Source organism: Myodes glareolus, chromosome 6 (assembly GCF_982192425.1).
Source record: "Myodes glareolus chromosome 6, mMyoGla1.1, whole genome shotgun sequence".
Classification (NCBI taxonomy): Eukaryota; Metazoa; Chordata; class Mammalia; order Rodentia; family Cricetidae; genus Myodes; species Myodes glareolus.
Window position 1 is genome coordinate 49,152,461 of NC_142031.1, and position 23,055 is coordinate 49,175,515.

General features: G+C 44.7%; 1 protein-coding gene across 6 annotated transcripts; it reads left to right on the top strand.

The window, feature by feature from the left end:
• Nucleotides 1-230: 230 nt before the first annotated feature.
• LOC125404146 (cytochrome P450 4F5) lies at nucleotides 231-22,882 on the top strand. 6 transcript variants are annotated; one of them, XM_087907189.1, is made up of 13 exons: nucleotides 231-355; nucleotides 755-953; nucleotides 3,474-3,618; nucleotides 6,420-6,473; nucleotides 6,561-6,688; nucleotides 7,866-7,987; nucleotides 9,168-9,438; nucleotides 9,761-9,827; nucleotides 9,991-10,120; nucleotides 20,998-21,131; nucleotides 21,243-21,307; nucleotides 21,463-21,545; nucleotides 21,776-22,882. In XM_087907189.1, the coding sequence occupies exons 2-13, from the start codon at nucleotides 756-758 to the stop codon at nucleotides 21,951-21,953; spliced, it is 1,575 nt and encodes a 524-aa protein (XP_087763315.1). In that variant the 5' UTR covers nucleotides 231-355; nucleotide 755; the 3' UTR covers nucleotides 21,954-22,882. The 6 variants fall into 6 exon arrangements, with proteins under 6 accessions (XP_087763315.1, XP_087763319.1, XP_087763318.1 ...); XM_087907194.1 differs by having other exon boundaries at nucleotides 262-379; XM_087907190.1 differs by lacking the exon at nucleotides 231-355 and adding an exon at nucleotides 359-493.
• Nucleotides 22,883-23,055: the final 173 nt, after the last annotated feature.

A 23,055-nucleotide genomic window follows, 5' to 3' on the forward strand; every position in this document is an offset into this window, starting at 1 on the left:
CTATCTTGAACCAGGTTTCTCGGCAGCTGTATTTCCACCTTCATGGTTTAATCTGTAGACCATTGGGCTTGGAAGGGCAGGGGTGGCTGTAAAGTTGGTGGCCCAGAGTCACCTTTGGCCTTGACTCAGAAGAGCTGCGGCCAAAAGTCGCCTTGCGTGTGTCTGACAGCTTGAGTTCTGCAGCACTCCAGGCTGACCTTGCTCAGCTAGTTTTGGCTTGCTGCCCAGGCAGGAAGGAAGTGGTTGAGCTTGCAAGTGATTGGTTCAGTCCTGATGCAGCCCAGCCTCCGAGACAGCTCCCTGCAGTTAGGAAGCAGAGGATAAATACTTTTCACAGAAGTGGGAAAGTCTTGAGGTACGAGGCTGCCTCTGAAATACGGTACAGGCCTGGGGTGTGAGACAAGAGAGGGGGCTCTGTCGCTAATCAGGAAGGGCTTAACAGCATTGGGGTGTCTCCTTGGAGCCAGCTGGCATAACCGACTCTGGGTTCTGGGTAACTAACTGCCTGGGGCCCGTTCCACGCGCTTGAGGCCGAGCTATTTCAGACTCTTAACAGCTCTTGTCTGTGTGTCCCTTCCCCTCCTGGTCCTTCTCTCTCTCGCTTACTCTTTCTCCCTGGGTGGCTGTGGATCTCCCTGTCCTTCCTTGCTATGCTTCAAGTGCACAGTCTGCGCCCTTGCTTAGCAATTCTGGAGTTTCCCAGTCTTTCTCCCGAGCCCCATAATTTCCCCTCCCTGTGGGATCTGCTTTGCAGGATGCTGGAGCTGAGTGTCTCTGGGCTGGACCCGACCTCCGTGTTGGCTTCTCCATGGCATCTGCTGTTGCTTGGAGCTGCTTCCTGGCTTGTGGCCAGAATTCTTGCCTGGACCTACTCATTTTGTGAGAATTGCTCCCGCCTCAGATGCTTCCCTGAATCCCCTAGAAGGAATTGGTTTTTGGGTCACCTGGGCCTGGTGAGTATAGCAGCAGATAGGGCTGGGGCTTTGGGTGGATGTGCTCCCTAGGAGTCAGGAGAGGTCAGGAGCGGTCCGAGACAGCAAGAAGCCAGGGAGGCAAACTGAGCCCCTGTCTGCTCACCACACCAGCACATCCATTTGCCTTTCTGTCACACCTGTGCCCCAGCTCCAGTGTGGGTCACATTCTCACCAGAACTGAGGTTTCCTCTCAGTCTTGGATGCTTGTCACATTCAGCAACTTCCATGGTGGGCAGCGCAGAGCAAGGACGTCCCTGGTATATTCAGTTTTCATTGTTAGATTTGAAGCCTTTCTGCAGTTTGTTCAAGGTCTTGCCCTGCCTGGCCTGTGTCTCTTGATTTCAGATCAGTGTTTGTGACTCTCTGGGTTGCTGCTTGTCCTGTTGGAATCAGCCATGATTTCTTACCTCCACCTACAGGGGTTCTTTGAGGGTAGAAGAGAGATTATAGTTTCTCTTCCCCCAACCCCTTGGCCACTCTCCTTTCTCATCTTGCCCACTGTCCTGAAGATGCATTAGCGATTATCTGAAGCACTTGGGGTCCGTGCATGCGAGGCAACTACTTTATTCCAGAACCACACCACAGCACACCCAACTTTCCTTCTGACCTCATTCGTAATGGCTACACATCCCGGGGTGGGGGGAGTTCCTACTCAGCACTTCCCCTGACCCCTGTTCCCTTGCTCCATGCTGCACTGGCTCTCTTTTGCAGAACCACAGATTGGATTTCACTTTCACTCATACTATAGCTATCCTGTCCACTGATGTTTGTTCCAGTACTACTGCCTCTCTCCAGAGCCCACTATCATTCAGCATTCTCATTTACCCTCTTATCCATTGTCCCCTCAGCACCTCCATCCGTGTACATTCTAACTTATCAGCTTCCCGACAGTCCCCCTTCATCTCCACCTCATCCAGATTCCCATCAATAGTCACAGTCTGAGGTTATTGACAATTCAATTTCCTTTAGACATTTGGAAAATTGTTGCTTTCGATGACCACAAATTCCCGTCCTCTATGCATTATCCGCAGTGATGCTGTCCAGTCAGATGATATCTCAGCTCATATCCATGTACCTCCAATATGGCTCTTTCTGCACTAAACCTCCAGCCTGCTTACTCTGCCATCTTCTTATGGACAAAGAGTACTCTTTATTGGTTGTCCCTTTCTGGTCTGCCTCTCTGCTCTGTCACCCTTGTGATCTCTAGATCCCTGGATCCTGGCTCTGTTTCATTCATTTCCTCACGGCTCTCTGGTATTGGCTTTTCTATCTTTCTCAGAAGTTCCTGTTTGGGTCCAGGCTGATGTCCTCACTGGTCTCCCCTAAGCTCCCTAAGACTCCTCTGTCTGCTCCTGGGTCCTCCTTTTCCTGATCTTTTCACATGATTCCCCAGCCACCCTCTCCATCTTCCCTCCCCTGTCTTACTTAAAGCTGCCTCCTTACCTTAGGGTCCAGCTCCTGAGCTGACCATCATTTTCCCCTTTAGATGACTTCCAAGTTCACATCTCTCCTGATCTGGGAACCAAGATTTGGGAACTTTCATGATTCTTTGCTGTAAATCTAGGGAGATACCTGCCCAGAGAGGTGTCAATGGGCTCTGCTAGGGTTAGAGACAAGTGAGGGAGGTGTGTGTCATGAAATTAACTGGAGGGGAGGATTGAAGGGATGAGGGAGGGAAGAGCAGAGAGAGATGATTTAGCCATAGGGAAAGAATCCATAAGAAAAAGGGAAATATACATAAGAGAGAGAGAGAGAGAGAGAGAGAGAGAGAGAGAAGAAGGAGAAGGAGGAAGAAGAAGAAGAAGAAGAGGAGGAGGAGGAGGAGGAGGAGGAAGAGGAGGAGAAGAGAGAGAGGGAGAAATAGAGGAAAAGGAGTGATTAGATGAAAGAAATGAAGAGAAAGACAAAGGAAACAAAATTATGGTAAAGAGATAAACACGCACACACATGTATGTATTTAGACCCACTTCTCTAGTCATTTGTCTATCATACCTCTCCATGTATCTATTTTATCTATCGTGTATCTGTTTATGTATTTTCTATATAGCTATCAACAGTCAGTCTGTGGGTCTGTCTATCTACCTATCTATCATCTATCACCTTCAATCCCTCTATGAATCTATCTATCTATCTATCTATCTATCTATCTATCTATCTATCTACCTATCTATCTATATCTCCTCCAATCCCTCTATGAATTAGTTCATACTGCTGTCACTACTATTCAGAATCTGTGTATATGAATGTATCTCTCTGTCCACTGACCCATCAATTGTCTATATCTAGTTCAAAAATAAAGAGATGAGAGTGGTGCATCAGAGAGGCGTGTAGACAGGTGCAGGATACAGGAAGGGACACTCATAGTTGAACTCAGATGAACTCATCAAGAGATACAGATGAACGGGCCAAGTAGCAGAGTGAGAGGTTCTGCATGGTGGGCAGAGGGTGGGAACATCTGAAACACTCTGCCTGGATTGCCTCAACTTTTTCCCTCCCCAGATTCAGAACAATGAGGAAGGCATGCAGTTGGTGACTGAAATGGGCCAGACCTTCCGAGATGTCCATCTCTGTTGGCTGGGACCCGTCATCCCTGTGCTGAGACTTGTTGACCCTGCATTTGTTGCCCCCCTGCTTCATGCCCCAGGTATCCCTTTTAGGGTCTCAACACTTGGTCTTTTCTTTGTCTCGTCCAAGTCCTTTCTATCCTTGGATTGACTAGGCTGAGCAGCAGATGGGGCTGTTTTCGACGGTGGCCATGTCTCTGCAGCTGAGTGAACTTGGGTAAGGTCCTGCTGCTGAGATCTGCTTGAGTTGTGAGAGATGGAAGTTCAACCGTAAGTATGATCTAAGCCAGGAAAGTGAATGTGTTGACCGAGAATGTACTCAGTGGTAGAACACTTGTCTACTGTGGACAAAGTCTTAGGTTGCAACCTGGAACAAGAAAAACAAAACTCTCTTTGATGAATCTTTTTGTGTGTATATGTTTATGCATGTGCCTGTGGGTGCATGTGTGTGGGTGCCATGTGCATGAGTGTGCGCGCATGAATGTGAAGGACAGCAAGCAAGCTGAGCTGCTATCCTTGGGACCTCTTCAAACCTTATTGAGACGGGATCTCTCATTGCCATGGAACTCACCTATTGAGTTACACTGCCTGGTCAGTAAGTCCCAGGGATCTGGAGTGTCTTAAAAATGATTTCTTTCTGAGGCATTTGGAATTCACTTTGTAAATCAAGATGGCCTTGAACTTACTGAGATCCATCTGCTTCTGTCCCTTGGGTCCTGGTATTAAAGGTGTGCATGATTATGCCAGGCCTTTGTTTTAATTTTATTTTATTTTCTATTTTTTTTATTTTTTATTGGTTTTTCGAGACAGGATTTCTCTGTAGCTTTGGAGCCTGTTCTGGAACTAGCTCTTGTAGACCAGGCTGGCCTCAAACTCACAGAGAGCCACCTGCCTCTGCCTCCCGAGTGGTGGGATTAAAGGCGTGTGCCACCACCGCCTGGCCCTGTTTTTATTTTATATGTGTGATTATTTGACAGCATGGATGTGTGTGTACAATGCAGTACCCTCAGGGCCCATAAAAGGGTGTGAGATTCTTTGGAAGCAGAGTTACAGGTGATTGTGAGCTGTGATTGTGGGTACTGAGAACTAAACCCAGGTCTTCAGCAGGAACAAGTGCTCACAACCATTGAGCCATCTCTCCAGTAACTGAATCTTTAAATTGTTCATTATTTACCAAGTCTGTGTTCTGAGAAGGTAGTGAGTCAACAGCCTTAAACATGACTGCATCTCCTGTGTGTGCAGCAAAACCTGACAGAACTTCCAGACCCCAGTCCCAACCTTCTGGTTCCATGATTAGTCTGGGCTCCGAGATCCAAAGTGTCTTTCCTTATCATATTCTGTGTTTCTCCCTCATTATCAGTTCTCTGTGTTGCTGGTTCGAATGTTCCTAAAGACTCTGAGTTTAATGAGGCTCTGTGATGTGGGTCTCCCATTCTTCTTGGTATTCTCCATAGTTACCTATGAACTTCACACTATTAGCAATGTGTCCATCTTGCACTGGGGTGGGAGGTCCTTCTCTCTATGTGTTGCTTTTATTGGTTAATGAATAAAGAAAATGCCTTGGCCTGTGATAGGGCAGAACTTAGGTAGGCGGGGACAACTGAACTGAATTCTGGAAGTAGGTAAGCTGAGAAAGAGATGCCATGGATCCACTGCTGGAGATAGACATGCTGAAACTTTGCTGGTAGGCCATGACCCTGTGTGATACACAGATTAATAGAAATGGGTTAAATTAAGATGTAAGAGTTAGCCAATAAGAAGCTAGAGCTAATGGGCCAAACAGTGATTTAAGTAATACAGTTTCTGTGTGATTATTTCAGCTCTGGGTGGCTGGGACGAACAAACGGTTCCTTGCAACATTGCACTATTTACAATATGTGCATGCAGATTCCTTTCACAATATGGAGTGCAAATGGTTCTGTATAGTACAGAACAACATAATGCTTTGTACTTCTCTCATATCCCCAATGGCATAAAGCAGCATTCCTGCAAGACGGTGCCTCCTAGGTGAACAGCTGAGGTTGGGGGAGGCACGTAACACATGTGAACTCCCCACCTCCCGGTTCAATGAGTCTTGGCTGTCCCAGCCGCCTTTGTAAAAGAGACCCCCACATTGGAGATGATTTGGGACAGAGATGGTATGCAGAGAACTGCAGGGGATGTCCACTGGAGTCCAGATGGGCCAGCTGTGTCTGGTTGGTCCTGGGGCTGCTTGATGACTGGAGAAGGCAGAGGCAACTTCTTCCCAGAAGGTACTTGGCTCTGAGAATAGAGATCCCCGTAATTCTGAACACTTAATGCTTAGTGTGACATAGGGGAGAAAACTAGAGGTTTCTGGGACATATCTAGGTCACATTCAGGACTCAAAAGGGAACATGTTTCAGTGCCAATCTGGGATTATCTGAAGGGCACAATTAGGTCATGCCAGACTTTTACACACTAGTGTTGTGTCATGTCAGGGAATATCATGTGTGTTGTGTCTATAACAGGTTGTGATGACATGTGCCCTGTCATACATTCCAGGATGTGTCAGGACATGTCAGAGAGCTTCCAGTGACAATGTGTCCTAGGTCTTTGTAAAGGCCTGTAGAGTGCTGTGCTGAGCTCAGATATGGAAGACAGAATGGACCATGTAGCAGCCATGTGAAGGCATGCTAGGGCATGTTGTTCCCTGCCAGGATGACCTTTGCTCTTTCTGCTGCTGCAGTCTTGTCTGGTCTTGTCTCACCTCCTTCCTCTTCCCTGCTTTCTTTGTCCCTGTTCCCTTCCCACCTTCCTGGTTTGGAGGGGAAGTGGAGAGCCCTGGGGCTAGGAGTCCCCACCCTCTCCCAAAGTTCACCTTTCACCCTCTCCATTGCCTGATTGTCTTCCTTCATGGCAGCTGCAGTGGCCCCCAAGGACATGACTTTCTTAGGATTCCTGAAGCCCTGGCTGGGTGAGTATCTCAAGGTGAGGGTCAGGGGACACCTTGGGGATCAGAGGAAGCTTCCACCTTTGCCCACTGCCATGGCTTCCTTTCCAGGGGATGGGCTCTTCCTGAGTTCAGGTGACAAGTGGGCCCGCCATCGCCGCCTGCTGACACCCGCCTTCCACTTTGACATCCTGAAGCCCTATGTGAAGAATTTTAACAAGAGCGTGAACATCATGCACGTGAGTTCCTCAAACTCAGGGTCCCACAAAGAACACTGCAGAACAGGGAGTGACCTCATCCAGACGTAGTCTGAAGGTGTGTTTCTGCTGCATGGATTTGGGGACATCAGTTTTCCTCACCAAGCCTCAGTTTCCCCATCTTTAAAATGAGGATACTAATCTGAACTTACAGGTGATCAGAAGGACACCATGGAGTCATACTCTTTCCATATAGATGGGGCATCTAGTAGACCAGTATCTACTCTCCTTTGCAGAAGCCCTGGAGAGTCAACCATCTGGTTAGCATTGACTATCAATGTAGCTCTTTCTCTGTAGAATACTATTTTAGACTGTGTTGCCCCTAAGATGACCATGGTGATGCACTTCTCAATGCCAGCCTGGTGCACTGAGGAGGAAAGATTGTGAGTTTCAGGCCAGTCCAGACTACATTAACAACAAGACCTTGTTTCCAAAAACTTAGGTCCTTCTGGAAGAAGTTGTTTGGGCAGGGGTCAATATTATGGTCAAAACTCATTTTAAAATGAAACTAAAGGTATTGGGGTAGAGCTGAGTTCACTCTGGGTTTTCAAGCATGGAAAATGCTGGTTCAAAAAGGACGAAAGCAGAAACTTTATATGGACACATTGCAAAGTCTGAGAATGGAGGACTTAGAGAAAACTGGGGCCATTTCTGTAGCCAGCTATAATTATGCTATTGAGGATGGTAACCACAGTTGACGCTTATTAAACACCTTCTGCAGATAGAATATTACATCAGGTCTACCGTTTATGTTGAATGATGTAATTTCCATTTTTCTTTGAGGCAGAGTGCATATGACTGTTATATTATGGATGAGGAAACCAAAGGTAGGCGAGGTCATTGTTCTCCAAGTTTACACAAAGTAAGCGAGCATGACTGACAGGGCAAGCACTTCTGTAGTTTACTGGGTAATCAATCCTGCAACTTAACTGTGGCTGAAGACTTGACAAGCAGGACCTAGGAGAAGGCAGCAAGCGTACCGAGAGCATACAGAAGGTAGAGTTAGACTCGGGTGAACCAAGGGCTTCACCTGTACTGTCTTTTGCTCCCACCAGAGCCGATTCTTCTCTGGGGTCAGGTGCCTGTTCTAGTGTTTAGGGTTGGGAAGGGACTCAATGATCAAAGGCTTAACCACATGTCTGTTCCCTCCTCTGGTCAGGACAAGTGGAAGCGCCTAGCCTTGGAGGGCAGCGCACGACTGGAAATGTTTGAGAACATCAGCCTCATGACGTTGGACAGTCTGCAGAAATGCCTCTTTGGCTTTGACAGCAACTGTCAAGAGTGAGTCCCTGTCCCAGCCTTGGAACGTGGGGCAGGTACCGAGGAAGTAGTTTGGAGATGGAGGGCTGCATAGAGGGAGTAGCAGAAACTCTGCAGGAGTTGGATCAAAAGTGGCAGTGAAGGACAGGAAAGAAGAGGAAGGTGTGCATAAAGGCAAGGAGGTGTGAGCAGGCAGTGGGTGAAAGAGGCCGTTCAGAAGGACAGGACACTGAAGGGCTTGTTACAGTTTCATGGCAAAATACCACAAATGAAACAAGCTAAGAGGGAAAGATTTAGTTTATTCTGTGGTTTGAGCCAGTCGTGGTGGGGAATGGTAGGTTCCCACTATCATGGCAGAGAAGTGCAGAGAGAACATGTCTGTGCGAGCAAGCTTCTTCCTTCTTCCCTTGTCATCCATGTGACTCCATTCAGTGGGAAGAAGCTCTCCGTGTTCAGTGTGGGTTTTAAACACTCATTTAATTTGATCTGGAGACTAAACACCCTCTCTGATGTACGCAGAAATAGGCTTTATTAATCTTTGGTGCAGCTCAGTGTAATGTAGGTTCTCAAAGTTAACCACTGCAGAGCATTAGACAGCACATACATTTTTTTACTCCTTCCATTCCCTTTCCTTTCCTTTTTTTTCTTGAGCTCTTCTCAATCTGTAGTTAGTCTGGCCTGGAACTCACTATATAGATGATATTAGATTGTGTTTCTAATCCTCCTGCATCCACCTCCTATGTGCTGGGATCACAGACAGCCATCACCATTTCTAGTTATTTTGAAGGCATTGCCTAGCCAGAAGGGTGTGAACTCCATCCTGAGTTTTCCAGGTCATAAGAGAAGGTGTCTGTAAAGAGGGGAATCCTAGTTACAGTGAGCTCGGGCAATCTCATCAACAAAGGAGCTTCATGGAGATACAGGATGCAAGGAACCAGGAGAGGAGGGTCTGAGCCTGGGCAGAGTCACAGGAAACCAGGGGAGGAAAGCAGGAGCAGATGCCGAGTGAACGAGAAGAGGAAATGATGTCCATTTATACCCTGGAAACCTGGGTCAGAGAGCTACTCGTGGGGAACAGGAAACAGAATTTGTGCTTTGTGGATGCCCTTTTCAGGATGGATTGTGGACCTGGGACTCTGGCTGGAGCTTCTCTGGGGTTTTTGTATTTGCTAAGTTGCTTCCTCTCTGGCCTGAACTGCAGGTCTCCCAGTGAATACATTGCTGCCATCTTGGAACTCAGCTCCCTTATAGTAAAAAGGTCCCAGCAGCTCTTTCTGTATGTGGACTTCCTGTACTATCTCACTGCTGATGGGCGGCGCTTCCGCAAGGCCTGTGACTTGGTGCACAACTTCACAGATGCTGTCATCAGGGAGAGACGCCGCACCCTCTCCAGCCAAAGTGTTGATGAGTTCCTGAAGTCCAAGACTAAGTCTAAGACTTTGGACTTCATTGATGTGCTCTTGCTGGCCAAGGTGGGTTTATGTGGGATCTGTGGCCATGTGGGCTTATATGGGATCTGGGTTATAGGAACGTTGATGTTTAGTGTATAGACTGAAGATGCTGGACTTGACCAGCATGGTACTGGGGAGTTACACATGGTGCTGATAAAAATTAGGCACATGACAGGGATATATTTTAGAGGTACCTCTTTTGATGGGGGCAGAACACCAAGGATGAAATGGAGGCAGGCTCCAGAGAGGATAGAGGAGGCATCCTGTGTGCACAGTGGGTATCAAAACCTGTCTCCTATCACCTCAGATATGGTATGAATTGAGGGTCTTGTTTTATCATTAGGACGAACATGGGAAGGAGCTGTCTGACGAGGACATCCGGGCAGAGGCTGACACCTTCATGTTTGGAGGTGAGGGTCCCTGTGTGAGACTCCAGGGGAGGTAGAGGTCTGTCAGTCTTATGTAGGTATTGTGGAGAAGCCTTCCATTCTGTCCACCTATCCCTTCCCCATCATTCTCTGGGGACCTCATTCTGGGAACTTTACTCGATTGTGCTGTCTGTCTACCCTTCAGGCCATGACACCACAGCTAGTGGGCTCTCCTGGATCCTGTATAACCTGGCAAGGCACCCAGAATACCAGGAGCGCTGCCGGCAGGAGGTGCAGGAGCTGTTGAGGGACCGAGAACCCGAGGAGATTGAATGGTGAGCTCCGGGCCATGTTGTCTCTGGTGCTGTTACTATAATGTGTGCTACTTCTGAGATTTTAATATAGGGTCTGCTTATGCAGCCAAGGCTGACTTGCAATATTCTAACACCTTTGTATTAGGGATGGCATGCCCAGTTTGGATGTCTCTTCATTTAGTTAGTTGCATTGCACACAGCATAGTAGGGTTCATTATGGCTTCAGCCCACCCTCCATCTACTCCTCTCAACAGATAAGGGTTCCGATGGGGAGTCAACAAAGTCTGGCACATTAAGTTGGGGCAGAACTAAGCCCCTCCCCACTGCATTAAGGCTGAGCATGGGATTCCACTGTAGGGAATGGACTCCGATAAATTAGCTCATGAACCAGGGATAGATCCTGGCCCTACTGCCAGGTGCCCCTCAGATAGTCCAAGCTTCACCACTGTCTCCCACATAATGGAGGGCTTAGTTTCGTCCCATGGAGACTCCGCGGCTGTTGGTCTAGAGTTCATGAGTTTCCATGAGCGTGGTTCATCTGTCTCTATAGATTTTTCCATCATGACCTTGACCTCCCTTGCTCTTATATTCCCTCCTCCTTCTCTTCAATTAAATTTCCAGAGCTTGGCCTTGTGTTTGGTTGTAGATCTCTGCATCTGGTTCCATCAGTTACTGGATGAAGGCTCTATGATGATAGTTAGGATATTTACCAATGTGATTACAGGGGAAGGCCAGTTTGGGTACCCTCTCCACTATTGCTAGGAGTCTGCTGGGGTCATCCTTGTGGATTCTTGGGAGTTTCCCTAGCACCAGATTTCTCCCTCACCCCATAGTGCTTCTCTTTCTCAAGATCTCTTTTTCATTGCTCTCCCACTCCGTCCTTCTCCCCCCCATCCCATTCTCTCATGTTCTTATTCCCCATCCCCTCCCCTTTACCGCCCCCCTGCCCCCTTTCCTACAGCAATCAATGGGACACTTTTTTTTCCAATCCTTGTAAAATCCTATCCTGTATCTTGGTCTACTTTTCAGTAACATTTTGTTCATCGAAAATACCAAGAGGGGAAAAAAGGATTTTCAATATTCTCACCATGAAGAGATGACAAGTCTTTGGGACAATAGCCATACTCACTAACATAATTTTAGTATTCCTTATGTATTTGAGAGATTCTACCTTGTATTTGAAGGGGCCGAGAATTTTTTTTTAGATAGGGTTAAACTGTGTTACTTTGGCTGGCCTAGAACTCACTTTGTAAATCAGGCTGGTCTCAAACTCATAGAGATTTGCCTGCCTGTCTCCCAAGTGCTGGGTTTAAAGGTATGTCTATCTATCTAGCAATTATCTATCTATCTATCTATCTATCTATCTATCTATCTATCTATCTATCTATCTATCATTTATTCATTTATTGAGACTCTGCTTGCTGAGGTAATGACAAACTCCAGCTTACTCTGTAGCTGAGGCTGACTTTGACCTCTTGTCCTCCTGCCTCTTCTACTCCAATCCTGGGATTCTTCGGCTGGCTGCATTTAATTCTTTTAGTTTGCTTAACATCTTCCTCCAAACTGCCTGCCTGAAGGCGTAAGTCACAGACAATCCCACACCAGTTTGGAATTATGATTAATAGAATGGTTATTTATTCAAAGGGGAAAAAACTTACAGATTACCGTCCCAGACAACAGCCCCTCCACGCGAACAGGAAAGGAGTCCAGGGGCCGGAAACGGAGCCGGAAGACAAAGACAGAGTGGAGGACAGCCGCTGCTTTTTTTAAAGGGAGAGAGACCACGCCCCAATGGGCTGGTAACTCAGCGGCGATTGGCTGAAGGAACTCCCACAGCATCTCCCCCTTTTGTTTAAGTAAGAGAGTTCTAAGCCTACTACGCAATTATATACAATAAGTACAAACCTACGAAATTATATACAATAAATACAAATATCCTATTCTAACTAGCTTAAGTCTTGTATAACAAATAACTTGGCCAAGTCATGAAAGGAAAGTAACTACATTTATATAATCTTCAATCCCATCAAAGATCTGAGAAGGGAAATAATGTTATCTGAGTAATTAGGAAGTGCAATCAAACAACTTCCAGAACATATAACAAATCGCAGAGACGACTGGCTACCTGGACAAACACCCAAAGTCACATTTGCAGCGTTGAAGCAACCAACTTTGGCTAAGGCCTGATGTAACTGACATACCATTTTCAAAGGCAAGAAACTTCAAAACTATCTTACCCTGTCTTGGCAGGATATGGCAGTCTTGTTTTATCCATTTACAGATATTCTGTAACTCTGTCAGTAGTTGAGGTATGAGCATTTCTTTACCCAAAGGCCAGTTCTGCCAAGAAGAAAGGCTCCAGGTGGAGTGTCTTTGGTGCTCAACATTCTCTCGGGCATAGATCTGTGTTGCCAGGAGCGATTGTGTCTCCCTACCACAGAACTCTGAATTAGATTAAAGGCCATTTTCTACAGCTCTTTGAAGAGGTTGAAGATTATCTATCTATACTGAATATAATCTCTATATATCTAAAGAACCTGATTAGTCTAATTATAAATGACAAACTTAGATGACTGTTGATCTATATAATTCTCAATATCTGTCTAACTTAAAGACTGAGATAATAAACAACTGTGCAATAAATGAGGACAATGTGACCTCCAAATATAAACAATGTGCAAGTATACATTACAATATGGTAAATATATATCAATACATAAACAATATATAAGTATCTTAATCAGAGGTAGAAGTGTACAATGCAATATGGTAAATATACATATATCAGTACAATATATATATACAAATACATAAAAATGTTTTAAACAGAGGTAGAAGCATGAAGCATGCATGCATAAAATAGTCAACATAATTTAACTTTGTATCAATATATAAGAATCAATACCAATACATTTGTCAAAAACAATAACTCACAAGTACAAAGCTATTATCCCATAATCCAATTATCCTTTTTTTTTTTTTTTTTTTTTTTAGATTCCTGCACTTATAAAATTCCTCCCCCAACCCTCAACCCTATACTAATTATAACCAACCCCTAAATGATGTCCCTAAACCCAAGGACAAACTTTACTGGGAAAGGGGATGTCGTTCTCTAGAATTACTTCCAGCTGTCATGGGGGCGACGTTCTTTCTGGGGGATCCTGTGAAAGTAAAATGATGGTTAAATTTCAAGATCAATGTCTTTTAAAATTGCAAATAGTCTCTGAGTATTTTGTGGAGGTCTGGCCAGAATGTTGTACAAGATGTGCATCATTTCAGCTAACCACGTTGGCATCGTCTTGTGCAGCTGGTACCCAAAACAGGTCTTGTAGTAGCGCTATCAGTATCATGATGTCATCTCAACCAGGTGGAGTTGTTGTTATGGGGCCCCATCTTCTTCCTGGAAACTTCAAATGTCACTGTAGGAAAAACTCATTGTTCATTGTGGAAACTTAAACATTAATTATATAGACATATACATGAATACCTATATTCAATGAGAGACATGATAGATATATTTAATGAAGGTATGATAGATATGAAGAAAAGTAAAGATGTTTTCTAAACTCGTATTTCTTTCTGTCCCATATCATGGCTCTTGACATGAGACAGAAACTCCAGAAACTCTGGGTTTTTCTTTAAACAACAGGCTTGGAATTAGAGAGGGACTGAGCCAGAGTCCAACTCTAAAACCAGCTCTATAAATTTAGAAATATGATTTAGTATGGTACTTACAGAACCTATTCAGTTTTCTTGATAGTCCCTATTGGGCCGTTATTTTCCATCTGTCAGTATTCAAATATCCAGGGTCCCTTGAACTTTTCAAAGATCAGTGTTTTCCTGTGGAGATAAGAACAGAACCCTGCCCCCATTCTATATGCTTTTCTTACCACCTGTATGGTTATCATCATTGTAGATGCTGTCATTTCTCCTTTCCAAGAGGTTTCTCCTCTTCAAATCGAACCTTTATTAATTTTGATGGTATCCACAATTTTTCTTCTCCTGTGGAAACAAGAGCAAAACCCCTTCCCCAACGTAGCACATCTCCTGGCTTCCATTGAGAGGTCAGCACGTCTTTGAAATAAACAGGTTGGTTTAGTTCAGAAGTTTTTTCCATTATCCAATGCCTCTCTGCTGCTGTTGTTCCTTTCTCATTAGCATTAAGAAAATTCAAGGTTAATAAAGCATTATGCAATCTATTTCTGGGGGTATCTTTCGTCCCTTTCTGTTTGTTTAGCATATCCTTTATAGTACGATTTGATCTTTCTATAACTGCCTGACCTGTAGGATTATTTGGTATACCTGTAACGTGTTTTATATTATAATAAGCAAAGAAGCGTTTCATTTTCTTAGATACATATGCTGGACCATTGTCTGTCTTTATTTGTGCAGGTATACCCATGATGGCCATAACTTCCAATAAATGTGTGATTACCGAATCAGCCTTTTCTGAGCTCAGGGCAGTTGCCCATTGAAAACCTGAATACGTGTCTATGGTGTGGTGTACATATTTTAATTTACCAAATTCCATAAAGTGGAACACATCCATCTGCCAGATTTCATTCCTTTGAGTACCCTTTGGGTTACTCCCTGCAGGCAACGGTGTTTGATTATAGAAAGAACAAGTAGGACATCTCTTTATAATGTCCTTAGCTTGTTGCCATGTAATGGAAAACTCTTTCTTTAAGCCTTTACTATTGACATGATGTTTTTTATGAAATTCTGAGGCCTGCAGAACGCTTCCAATCAATAATTGGTCAATTTCAGCGTTACCTTGTGCTAGAGGCCCAGGCAGACCGGTATGGGACCGGATGTGTGTTATGTACATTGGACAAAGCCTATTCCTAATTATGTCCTGTACCTCGATAAACAATGAAGTCAACTCTGTGTCATCTGGTATGAATTCAGTGGTTTCAATATGCAAGATAACTCTTTCTGCATATTGTGAATCTGTAACTATATTAAGAGGTTCTTTAAAATCCCTTAGCACCATAAGAATGGCATATAATTCTGCCTTCTGGACAGAATTATAAGGGCTTTGTTCCACCTTACTCAATTCTTCCGATTTATAACCTGCTTTCCCTGATTTATTTGCATCGGTATAAAATGTCCGAGCTCCAGTTATTGGAGCATCACGTACAATTCTAGGAAGAATCCAAGAAGTTCTCTTTATGAGGTTAAGTCTATCACTTTTGGGATAGTTGCTGCTAATTTCTCCCAAAAAATTAGCACAAGCTCTTTGCCATGGTTCATTATCTTCCCATAACTTTCTTATTTCCTCAGTAGTAAAAGGCACTATAATTTCTGCTGGATCTATACCTGCTAGTTGACGAAGTCTCAGTTTACCTTTTATAATTAATTCTGAAACCTTTTCTACATAAGTTTTTAATTTTTTACTTGGTTTATGAGGTATAAATATCCACTCTAAAATAATATCTTCCCTCTGCATTAAAATCCCTGTAGGAGAAATTCTGGAAGGCAGTATGACTAGGATGGAACTAAGATTCGGGTTGACCCTATCCACATGTGCCTCCTGTAATTTTTCCTCAATCATTGTCAGTTCCTTTTCTGCTTCAACTGTCAATTTTCTGGGACTATTCAAATCCTTATCACCATCTAAGGTTTTGTTTAAATGAACTATTAGATCAGGTGTTATCCCAACAGCTGGTCGTAGACTGGAAATATCTCCTAACAATCTTTGGAAGTCATTAAGAGTCCGTAATCGGTCTCTCCTAATTTGTGCCTTTTGTGTTCGAATTTTTTCTAACCCTATTCTGTAGCCTAGGTAATTAATAGAATCTCCTCTTTGAATCTTTTCAGGGGCAATTTGTAATCCCCACCTAGGCAAGACTTTCTTTACTTCTTCAAACATACTTTCCAAAATATCTTTATTTGAATCAGATAATAAAATGTCATCCATGTAATGATAAATTATGGACTTGGGAAATTGCTTACGAATTATTTCCAGTGGCTTATTAACAAAATATTGACACAATGTGGGACTATTGAGCATCCCCTGTGGGAGGACAGTCCATTGATATCTCCTAGTAGGCTGAGAATTATTATAAGTAGGCACTGTGAAGGCAAATTTTTCTCTATCCATTTTTTGCAAAGGTATAGTGAAAAAACAATCTTTCAAATCAATTACTATAAGAGGCCATCCTCTTGGTAATAGAGAAGGCAAAGGAATTCCAGATTGTAGCGGACCCATAGGCTGAATTACCTTGTTGACAGCTCTTAGATCTGTCACCATTCTCCATTTACCAGATTTCTTTTTTACAACAAACACAGGAGAATTCCAAGGGCTGGTTGATTCTTCAATATGGTTAGCATCTAGTTGCTCTTGTACCAGCTGTTCCAAAGCCTGTAACTTATCTTCAGCTAGAGGCCACTGCTTGATCCATATTGGCTTCTCAGTTAGCCATTTTAAAGGTAGGGCTGTTGGTACCTCTAAAGGTTTGCTATTGGCTGTGTGTTCTTGTACAGCCTGAATGGCTGGTGACCTTTTTCCATAATACCTCATTATATCCTTCCCAGAATTGTGAGTTCCTGGAACTACAGGAATGTTAATCTGGGTATTCCATTGCTGTAGCAGGTCACGGCCCCATAAATTTATTGCAATATTTGCTATATATGGCCTTAATCTTCCTATTTGCCCTTCAGGCCCTATGCATTCCACCCATCTTGTGCTTTGTTTTACACGAGATAGGGTTCCAATTCCCAGGAACTGAACATCTACCTCATGAAGAGGCCAATTCGGATGCCAGGATTCTGGAGTAATTATACTTACATCCGCACCTGTGTCTAATAAGCCTTCAATAAAAATGCCATTTATACAGACTCTTAGCTTTGGTCTTTGATCGTTAATATACGTTTGCCAAAATATACGTTTACTCTGTCCTCCTGAATTTTTTGACTCATTCTCCACATGTAATTCATCATTTAGACCAGTATTACCTTTTATGGCAGACATTGGAGTTTTTAATTTTCTTGGTGAGACACATTTTCGACTGTAACTGGGAATGACTGGGCCACTTTTGGCTTGGGGGCCTGCGAGAGGCCCCTCAAGGAGTTTCCCGATGGTATCGGGTTGCCTTGTCTGTCTGTTGTTGACCTGCATTCGTTGGACCAATGTCGGCCTTTACCGCATCTCCTGCATATACCTGAAGGCTGAGATCTCCTACTTTTGTCATTCCCAGAGGAGATATTATTCCTAGGATTTCTTTGCCTGCAATCCCTTTTCAGATGTCCTAATTTACCACAATTAAAACACCTGGTAGTTTGATGTCTCCTCATAGCTTTGGAAATCGCTTCTCCTACCCAGGATTCATCATTATAGCTAAACATCTCAACATTCATTGTATGCTGTATCCATTCTTCCATTGGTGCTGATCTAGATCTTAAAGGCCCAATTATCTTTTTACATTCAGTATTTGCATTTTCAAAAGCTAGAGATTCAAGAAGTATTCGTCTAGCTTCTGGGTCTGTTACCCCTATGTCCAGAGCCTTAATTAATCTTTGCACAAAGTCAGTAAAGGGTTCTCTCTGTCCCTGCCTAACCCTGGTATATGATTCGACCCTTTTTGCTGGATCTTGTATTCTATTCAAAGCATTCAAGGCTGCTTTGTGACATAAGGACAGCACTTCTTCATCATAAAGAGCTTGGACCTGTGGATCAGCATATGCTCCTACACCAAGAATTTGATCTTGGGAAACCTCCACACCTTTTGCTCTTCCTTGCTGTTCCATATGTTTGGATTCTTCTCTGAAATAAATTCCAAACATCAAGGAAGGCCCATCATCTAAAACTACAGACACAAGCTGAGAGAAATCATGGGGGGTAGCTCTGACATTAGAAGCCCAAGTCCTTATCATTTCCTTAACAAATGCAGAGTGCAAGCCAAAATTAACGACAGCTTGCTTAATTTCTTTTAAATCATTCATTGCTATTGGTGTCCATCTAGCTTCTTTAACTCCCTTTGAGCCTTTGGAAGTTAACCCTTTGTCAGAATAAATTACAGGTTATGTTGTTAGGACCCTGGGTAAGCCAGTTCTAACAGCTGGTGGTGGCATTGTATCCTGTCCTTGTGCCTTCTTACTCTGTTCACCAGCTCCAATAGTTTCTTCAATCATTTCTAATCTTTTTATCATTGTATCCCTTAAATCCTGAATCTCCTGACCTACCCATGTTTCTAGTAATTTCACTAAGGTATCAGTTTTTTGGTTCCCATTCTGAAGGTTCATTCTATCTGTTACCTTATCAAAACTTTGTGGTAACGTCTGAACGTCAACTTCAACAGCCTGTACCCTTTCAGGTAACTTCCTAGTACCCTTGGACATGGAGTCAATTTTGTCTATCATAGTATCCACTTGTTCAGATAACCCCTGATTTTCAATAATTTTAATCCTTTCAACTAGTTGTTCAATATTAGTCCGTAAAAATCGTATCTTTCTTAATGATAAAATATTGAAAAGAAAACTGAAACCTAGTAACAAGTAAATTAATATATTCCCATAGTCATATAAACCTTGCATGACATAATCCATTGTATTAATAAAGAAAACAGTAAAATTGGCGTTGGAAACAAAAACTGCCATATTACCTCTTGTCTAGTTGGCGGCGCTGTTGCCAAGTTGCGACTAGAACCACTGCAAAGGTGACTTAAACAGGTCCTGTTTCAGTGTCTGCCTTAGTATTTGTTAAAAACTAGGAAATATAAGTTGCTCAAGAAAGAAAGTTTAATTAAATCAATTCCATACACGGAACCAGAAACCCAGAATCCAGGGGTAGAAAAGAGCAACCCGGAAGCCGCGTATGCCTCCACGTGACCGAGTCGTTCTGATTCACGCCACTAAAGCACCGCACTTACAAGGGAAATTTAAAAACAACTCAGAAAAGAGCAAACCAGGCTTGCAGAGATTGTCCCGAGCCTGTGGAGCTTGGGAGGCGTGGGGTTTAATTGAACTGCTGGCTCCACATACAGGGCACAGGCCGCAGCTGAGGGAGGTCTCGTGACTAGCCGAGCTGGTAGCAAGCAGTTGAGTGGGGGGGAAGGGGGGGTTCTACAACCAAACGTGGGGCGCCAGATGAAGGCGTAAGTCACAGACAATCCCACACCAGTTTGGAATTATGATTAATAGAATGGTTATTTATTCAAAGGGGAAAAAACTTACAGATTACCGTCCCAGACAACAGCCCCTCCACGCGAACAGGAAAGGAGTCCAGGGGCCGGAAACGGAGCCGGAAGACAAAGACAGAGTGGAGGACAGCCGCTGCTTTTTTTAAAGGGAGAGAGACCACGCCCCAATGGGCTGGTAACTCAGCGGCGATTGGCTGAAGGAACTCCCACAGCACCTGCCCATTTCCCAGTAGTGTGTGGACTGTCTTGTGTCCTCCTCAGCTCCATAGTCCACAGGTCTCCTTAGTAACTTTAGTTTTTTAAAACTTATTTTCATTGTTTTTAGAAAGTAATTTTATTAAATTATAAAAGTTTCCATTTCCGCCCCTCCTCCCAACACCCTCCCACTCCCCCCACTCCCTCTCCTCCTCCCTCTCCATCCCTAAGAGCAGTCAGGGTTTCCTGCCCTGTGGGAAGTTCAAGTTCCTCCCCTTATTTTCATTTTTATCACTACAGTTTTGTAATAGGTTTTAGTGACTGGTAGGTTGACTTTGTCTTTTATTTTTAAATTGGCTTGCCTCTGCATGAAGTTTAGCTCTTCCAACTGGAATAATGTTGTTGAGAACGGATGCAGTTAGTGGTGGACACTTGTCTATCATGCAAGGCTCTGTGAAATCCAGTCCTGGGAAAGAATTTTTAGGTTCTAAAATACAAATTCTCCCCTCTCCATGCTCATGTAAGCAGCTTTAGCTACTTCTTCAGGTCCCAAACAGAAAAGACTTGGTTAGGAGGGCAAAGGGCGGGCAGCGGGAGAGGGAGGGGATGAGAGAGCCCTGTCAGGACAAATATGATCAATATACATTACATACATGTCTGAAAATGCAAAAGTGCATTTAAAAAAGACAAAATACAGCTAAAGGTTTATTGGATAGTACTGAAAAATAATATAAAAGGACTAGCTGGGTGGTGTTGGTGGCATATGAATTTAATCCCAGCATTTGGGAGACAGAGGCAGGGAGGCAGGTAGATCTCTGAGCTCAAGGCTAGTCTAGTCTATAAGCAAATTCCAAGACAATCAGGGATACACCTAGAAATCCTGTCTCAAAACACACACACACACACACACACACACACACACACACAGAGAGAGAGAGAGAGAGAGAGAGAGAGAGAGAGAGCCTGATACCTTTATAGTAAAGGGTTGTTTTTCCCATCACCATTTTCCCAAGGAGTACATATTTTCACTTAAATAACCTTATGGCCTTTAAGGATCTGTATTTCTGCTCTTGTTATTTCGTTATGTAAATCATTTCTGATGCAAGGTCTCCTATAGCCCAGGTTGTCCAATTATTTATTCCTGATCTTCCACCCTTCACTTTCTTGAGGATCACCACATTCAGGTCATCGTATAAAAATTTGAAAGCTTTTGCATTGCAAGTTTATCAAATGGCTTAAGGATCAATTTGGAAGTGTATGCTTTTTCAAGTTTTTTTTTTTCCTGATGTTTTTGTGATGGGAAGGGGTTAATCTTTGATCCAGATCTCAGTTGACTCCTGTGACCTCAGAACTTGGGAAGTGGAATGGGAGCTATCAGTTCATGGTTGTTTTTAATGGCTAGAGACAAACAAAGGGACCGGCAAACTTCTTGACTTCATCTGGATTATAATTTATTACAGAACTAAGGTTGCCAGGGAAGTGGTAAGAATCCAACTGCGTGCCAGTGAGGCTGAGCAGGGCTTTGTTTTTACTTCCTGGATAATTGTGTGTGGGTTTCCTCAGGGACGACCTGGCCCGGCTGCCCTTCCTGACCATGTGCATCAAGGAGAGTCTGCGGCTGCATCCTCCGGTCATAGACCTTCTTCGCAGCTGCACCCAGGATATTGCTCTACCCGATGGCAGGGTCATCCCCAAAGGTGCCTCAGGGACATGACTGAGGGGAGGTGCAGAAGGGAGGCCCCTGAGTATGGTGATGGTCCCTAGGGGCAGCTCAGACCTGATACTGACTGGATGTTCCTGCCCAACAGGGACCATCTGTATCATCAGCATCTTTGGTATTCATCACAATCCTTCCGTCTGGCCAGACCCTGAGGTGGGGGATCCTCCAGGCATCTCTGGGACCTGGGGAGGGGTTCGGCCTTCACCTGGGAACAAGCTGCCACTCCTCTTTCCATGTCTGCCTCTTCTGGGGTTGGCTGGCTGTGTTCAGAGACACAACCTAGAAGACTAATCTTGCCTCTCTCCCAGATCTACGACCCCTTCCGCTTTGACCCAGAAAACCCTCAGAAGAGGTCACCTCTGGCTTTTATTCCCTTCTCCGCGGGGCCCAGGTGAGGCTGGATGGGCTAGAGTCTGGGACTGTCAGTGGGAATAGGAGTTGGGGTGGTTGGGTTCTGGGTCTTCTTCTCAGCCTCGGCTCAGGGCCGGCGGGTAAGTCTGCAGAGCCTGGGGATGGAAGGCGAAGGGCTGACCAGGCGCCGCCCGGACCGGGTCAGGTTGAGTCTGATGGTGCCTGGTTGGGTCCCAGTGCATCCGAGTTTCCCACCCCGCCCTCCCGCAGGAACTGCATAGGACAGACTTTTGCCATGAACGAGATGAAGGTGGCGCTGGCGCTCACACTGCTGCGCTTCCGCCTCTTGCCTGACGACAAGGAGCCACGCCGGAAGCCGGAGCTGATCCTGCGCGCGGAGGGCGGGCTGTGGCTGCGGGTGGAGCCGCTGAAGTCGGGTGCACAGTGACACCCCACTCCCGCCACCTGACCTGGGACCTCCTTACCCCACCCACCTACCGAACTCGGTGGATCCCAGAATAAACCGAGCCCGTAAATGACCAGCAGGGGGCGATGGAGAGCAACAGACCCAGCTGTGCTCAGGGAGGGAAGAGGCTGGGCTGCTGTGTTTGAGCCGAAGAACCTTACTGTTTGCTGATTAGCCATGCAAGGCTTCCATGCCGATGCCAGTTCTTTTCCAGCTCAAGCTTGAACTTCATCTTGCAAGAGCCACTGCAGCTTTCTGAGCTGAACAGGAGAGGGAGTGGCGTTTCAGGAACCACTCCGTTTCAGGAGGTTAGTGGAACCTCCTAGGCACGAAAACAAAGCCTTAATCGCACTGTTTCCGTTTTCTTCTACCTCCTCATCTTCTGCGTCGTCGTATCTGAAGCGATCATCCAGTTTTTGTCTTCTTAGTGTTGCACTTACTGGAGTGGGCTGCTGCACTGCACCTGGAGGGATGTTTGTAAAGTCCGAGTAAAATAGTTTCTCAGAAAAGGGACATCTTGGCACCCTTGTGTGTGTTAATGACATTCAAGGTTTGTAATAACTAAGATCACTAAAGCAGCTTAAAATGTATGAAATTACACTTATAGGATCCTTCATTTCCCTTTTGTCCTGGGCGGTGTTCACCGAGAATCCCACCGGTTTCACAAGAATCTTATAATTTTCCTTTCTTATAGCAGTTTTTGGCTCTGATTCCTCCTCCCCCGTCATCACGAGACCATTAAAACTGTCAGATGGGCATGGTGACACGTACCCAAAGTCTCAGGCCTTGGGAGGATGAGAGGGGATAATGAGTTGGAGACTATCTTGGACTATATAGAAAGTTTGAGACCAGTCTGGGTGACATAATCAAACTATGTCTCCAAAAACAAAAATTAAACCAGCTAAAATTTCTGACTAGAGAAATGGTTTTGGGGGTTTGGGGCTCAGCAGGAGGCAGGGGAGGGGAGGTTGGGCTGGGGCCACTGAGGCCAGGAGTCAGATGTGGGATTTGGGTCCAGCGCAGGTATAGAGGAAGGCGCTATGATTGGAGTTGGAACAAGCCCTGAAATACAGGCTGCTGGATT